This window comes from Bison bison, unplaced genomic scaffold (genome assembly GCF_000754665.1).
Source record: "Bison bison bison isolate TAMUID 2011002044 unplaced genomic scaffold, Bison_UMD1.0 scf7180017864098, whole genome shotgun sequence".
In the NCBI taxonomy this organism is placed as follows: domain Eukaryota; kingdom Metazoa; phylum Chordata; class Mammalia; order Artiodactyla; family Bovidae; genus Bison; species Bison bison.
Genome location: NW_011494670.1, coordinates 5040544 through 5044520, shown reverse-complemented (window position 1 = coordinate 5044520; position 3977 = coordinate 5040544). Strand labels below are relative to the sequence as shown.

General features: G+C 43.8%; 1 protein-coding gene across 1 annotated transcript in view; it reads left to right on the top strand.

Moving 5' to 3' along the window:
• Positions 1 to 211: 211 nt before the first annotated feature.
• MYH15 (myosin, heavy chain 15) overlaps positions 212 to 3977 on the top strand; it is a 159302-nt gene continuing 155536 nt past the window's right edge. The window contains exon 1 of the mRNA XM_010838558.1: positions 212 to 299. Within this exon, the coding sequence (XP_010836860.1) occupies positions 212 to 299 (88 nt within the window). The remainder of the gene's footprint in view (positions 300 to 3977) is intronic.

The window sequence follows — 3977 nt, the reverse complement described above, 5'->3', positions numbered from 1 at the left end:
TCCAGGCAAGAGTACTCCAGTGAAGACATGCAGAGAGGTAGTTAAAAAGAAAACTCAACCCTTGATGGTCTGTCTATGGTGGAATAATTTCTCCCCTCAGTTCCTGATGCGTCCTTTCCCCTGGTTCCTTCCTACACCTGTCTTCTGCAGAGTGAATCTTTTCGGCTCACTTTAAGGTCTCAGCCTGACTGGGAGGATCACTTTAAGGAGGATGGACCTGTCGGAGCTTGGCGAGGCCGCAGTCTTCCTCAGGATAAACAAGGATGAGTTGCTTCTGCTCCAGGCCATGGCCTTTGATGGTAAGTCTTGTGGCAGCTGCTAGCTTCACTTTATTTTACTGCTTCCGGGTGGCAACTGAGATATCAGAGTGGAGGAGCTGTCATTTCTGGAGCCTAACTTATTTGCTTGGAGTGAAGTCTGTCTCTGTGAACCTCTGAGCAATTGAGGAGTTCAGGGTGTGGAGGGTAAAGATGGGGGTTTGTAAGGAAGAGCAGGAGGGCTGCGAGACAGCCCAGACCCTGGTTCTGGTTGCTATGACAGGTTTCTCTCTAAGGAAGCACTGTTACAACACAGTAGTAGATATAATGGTTATCTGAGTTAAATTCACCCACTCCAGTCCATTTTAGTTCACTGATTCCTAAAATGTCGATATTCACTCTTGCCGTCTGTTTGACCACTTTGACTTTTGCCTTGATTCACGGACCTGACCTTCCAGGTTCCTATGCAATATTGTTCTTTATAGCATCGGGCTTTACTTCCATCACCAGTCACATCCTCAACCTGGTGTTGTTTTTGCTTTGGCTCCTTCTCTTCGTTCTTTCTGGAGTTATTTCTCCACTGATCTCCAGTAGCAGGTTGGCCTCCTACCAACCCGGGAGTTCATCTTTCAGTGTCCTATCTTTTTGCCTTTTCACACTGTTCATGGGGTCCTCAAGGCAAGAATACTGAAGTGGTTTGCCATTCCCTTCTCCAGGGGACCACGTTTTGTCAGAACTCTCTACCATGACCCATCCATCTTGGGTGGCCCTTGGGCATCGCTTAAAGTTTCATTGAGTCAGACAAGTCTGTGGTCCATGTGATCAGTTTGGTTAGTTTTCTGTGACTGTGATTTTCATTCCGTCTGCCTTCTGATGGCTAAGGACAAGATGCTTATGGAAGCTTCCTGATGGGAGAGACTGACTGAGGGGGAAACTTAGTCTTGTTCTGATGGGAGGGAATATGCTCAGTAAATCTTTAATCCAATTTTCTGTTGATGGCCAGGGCTGTGTTCCCTCATGTTGTTTGACCTAAGGCCAAACTATGGTGGAGGTAATGGAGATAATGGAGACCTCCTTCAAAAGTTCCCATGCATGCACTGCTGCACTCAGTGCCCCCGACACTGAAGTAGGCCACTGCCAACCCACACCTCTACCGGAGACTCCTGGACACTCACGGGCAAGTCTGGGTCAGTCTCTTGTGGGGTCACTGCTCCTTTATCCTGGATACTGGTGCACACAAAGTTTTGTTTGTGTCCTCCAAGAATCTGTTTCCCCAGCTCTGTGTAAGTTCCAAGCTCTATGGTGGGATTAATGGCAACCTCCTCCAAGAGGGCTTATGCCATACCCAGGTCTGCTACATCCAGAGTCCCTGCCACTGCAGCAGGCCACTGCTGATGCATACCTCTGCAGGAGACACTCAAAAACAGTTCTGGCTCAGTCTCTGTGGGGTCTCTGGGTCCTGTTGCACACAAGGTTTGTTTGAGCCCTCTGAGCATCTCTGGCGGTTATGAGGTTTGATTCTAAACCTGATTTCCCCCCTCCTACCATCTTGCAGGGGCTTCTCCATTGCCCTCGGATGTAGGGTATCTTTTTTTTGGTAGGATCCAACATTCTCCTGCCAATGGCTCTTCAGCAGCGAATTGTAATTTTGGAGTTCTCTCAGGAGAAGATGAGTGCACATCCTTGTACTCCGCCATCTCATAGATGGGATGACAATTGTATCTACTACTGTGGGCAAGAATCCCTTAGAAGAAATGGAGTAGCCATCATAGTCAACAAAAGAGTCCAAAATGCAGTACTTGGATACAATCTCAAAAACAACAAAATGATCTATGTTCATTTCCAAGGCAAACCATTCAATATCACAGTAATCCAAGTCTATGGCCCAACCAGTAATGCTGAAGAAACTGAAGTTGAATGGTTCTATGAATACCTACAAGACCTTCTAGAACAAACACCTGAAAAAGATGTCCTTTTTATTATAGGGGACTGGCATGCAAAGGTAGGAAGTCAAGAGATATCTTGAGTAATAGGAAAATTTGGCTTTGGAGTATAAAATGAAGCAGGTCAAAGGCTAATGGAGTTTTGCCAAGAGAACACACTGGTCATAGCAAACATTCTCTTCCAACAACACAAGAGAAGACTCTACACATGGACTTCACCAGATGGTCAATACCAAAATCAGATTGATTATATTCTTTTCAGCCAAAGATGGAGAAGCTCTATACAGTCAGCAAAAACAAGACCGGGAGCTGACTGTGGCTCAGATCATGAACTCCTTAATGCCAAATTCAGACGTAAATTGAAGAAAGAAGGGAAAACCACTAGACCATTCAGGTATGACCTAAATCAAATCCCTTATGATTCTACAGTGGAAGTGACAAATAGATTCAAGGGATTAGATCTGTTAGAGTGCCTGAAGAACTATGGACAGAGGTTCATGACATTGTACAGGAAGCAGTGATCAAGACCATCCTCAAGAAAAAGAAATGCAAAAAGGCAAAATGCTTGTCTGAAGAGGTCTTACAAGAGGTTTTCTTGAGAAAACAAGAGAAGCTAAAGACAAAGGAGAAAAGGAAAGATATAGCCATTTTAATGCAGAGTTCCAGAGAATAGCAAGGACAGATAAGAAAGCCTTCCTCAGTGATCAATGCAACGAGACAGAGGAAAACAATAGAATGGGAAAGACTAGAGATCTCTTCAAGAAAATTAGAAATATAAGGGAACATTTCATGCAAAGACAGGCACAATTAAGGACAGAAATGGTATGGACCTAACAGAACCAGAAGATATTAAGAAGAGGTGGTAAGAATACACAGAAGAACTCTACAAAAAAGATCTTCATGACCCAGATAACCATGATGGTGTGATCATTCACCTAGAGCCAGACATCCTGGAATGCAAAGTCAAGTGGGCCTTAGGAAACATCACTATGAACAAAGCTAGTGGAGGTGATGGCATTCCAGTTGAGCTATTTCAAATTCTGAAAGACGATGCTGTGAAAGTGCTGCACTCAATATGCCAGCACATTTGGAAAACTCAGCAGTGACCGCAGGACTGGAAAAGGTCAGTTTTCATTCCAATCCCAAAGAAAGGCAATGCCAAAGAATGTTGAAACTACCACACAATTGTACTTATCTCACATGCTAGCAAAGTAATGCTCAAAATTCTCCAAGCCTGGCTTCAATAGTACACGAACCATGAACTTCCAGATAGTCAAGCAGGATTTAAAAAAGGTAGGGGAACCAGAGATCAAATTGCCAACATTTGCTGAATCATCAAAAAAGCAAGATAGTTCCAGAAAAACATCTACTTCTTCTTTATTGACTACACCAAAGCCTTTGACTGTATGGATGGATCACAACAAACTGGAAAATTCTTACAGAGATGGGAATACCAGACCACCTGACCTGCCTCCTGAGAAATCTGTAAGCAGATCAAGAAGCCACAGTTAGAATTGGACATGGAACAACAGACTGGTTCCAAATTAGGAAAGGAGTATCAAGGCTATATATTGTCACCCTGCTTATTGAACTGATATGCAGAGTAAATTATGTGAAATGCCAGGCTGGATGAAGCACAAGCTGGAATCAAGATTGCCAGGAGAAATATCAATAACCTCAGATATGCAGATGACACCACCCTTATGGCAGAAAGCGAAGAACTAAAGAGCCTCTTGATGTAAGTGAAAGAAGAGAGTGAAAATTTTGGCTTAAAACT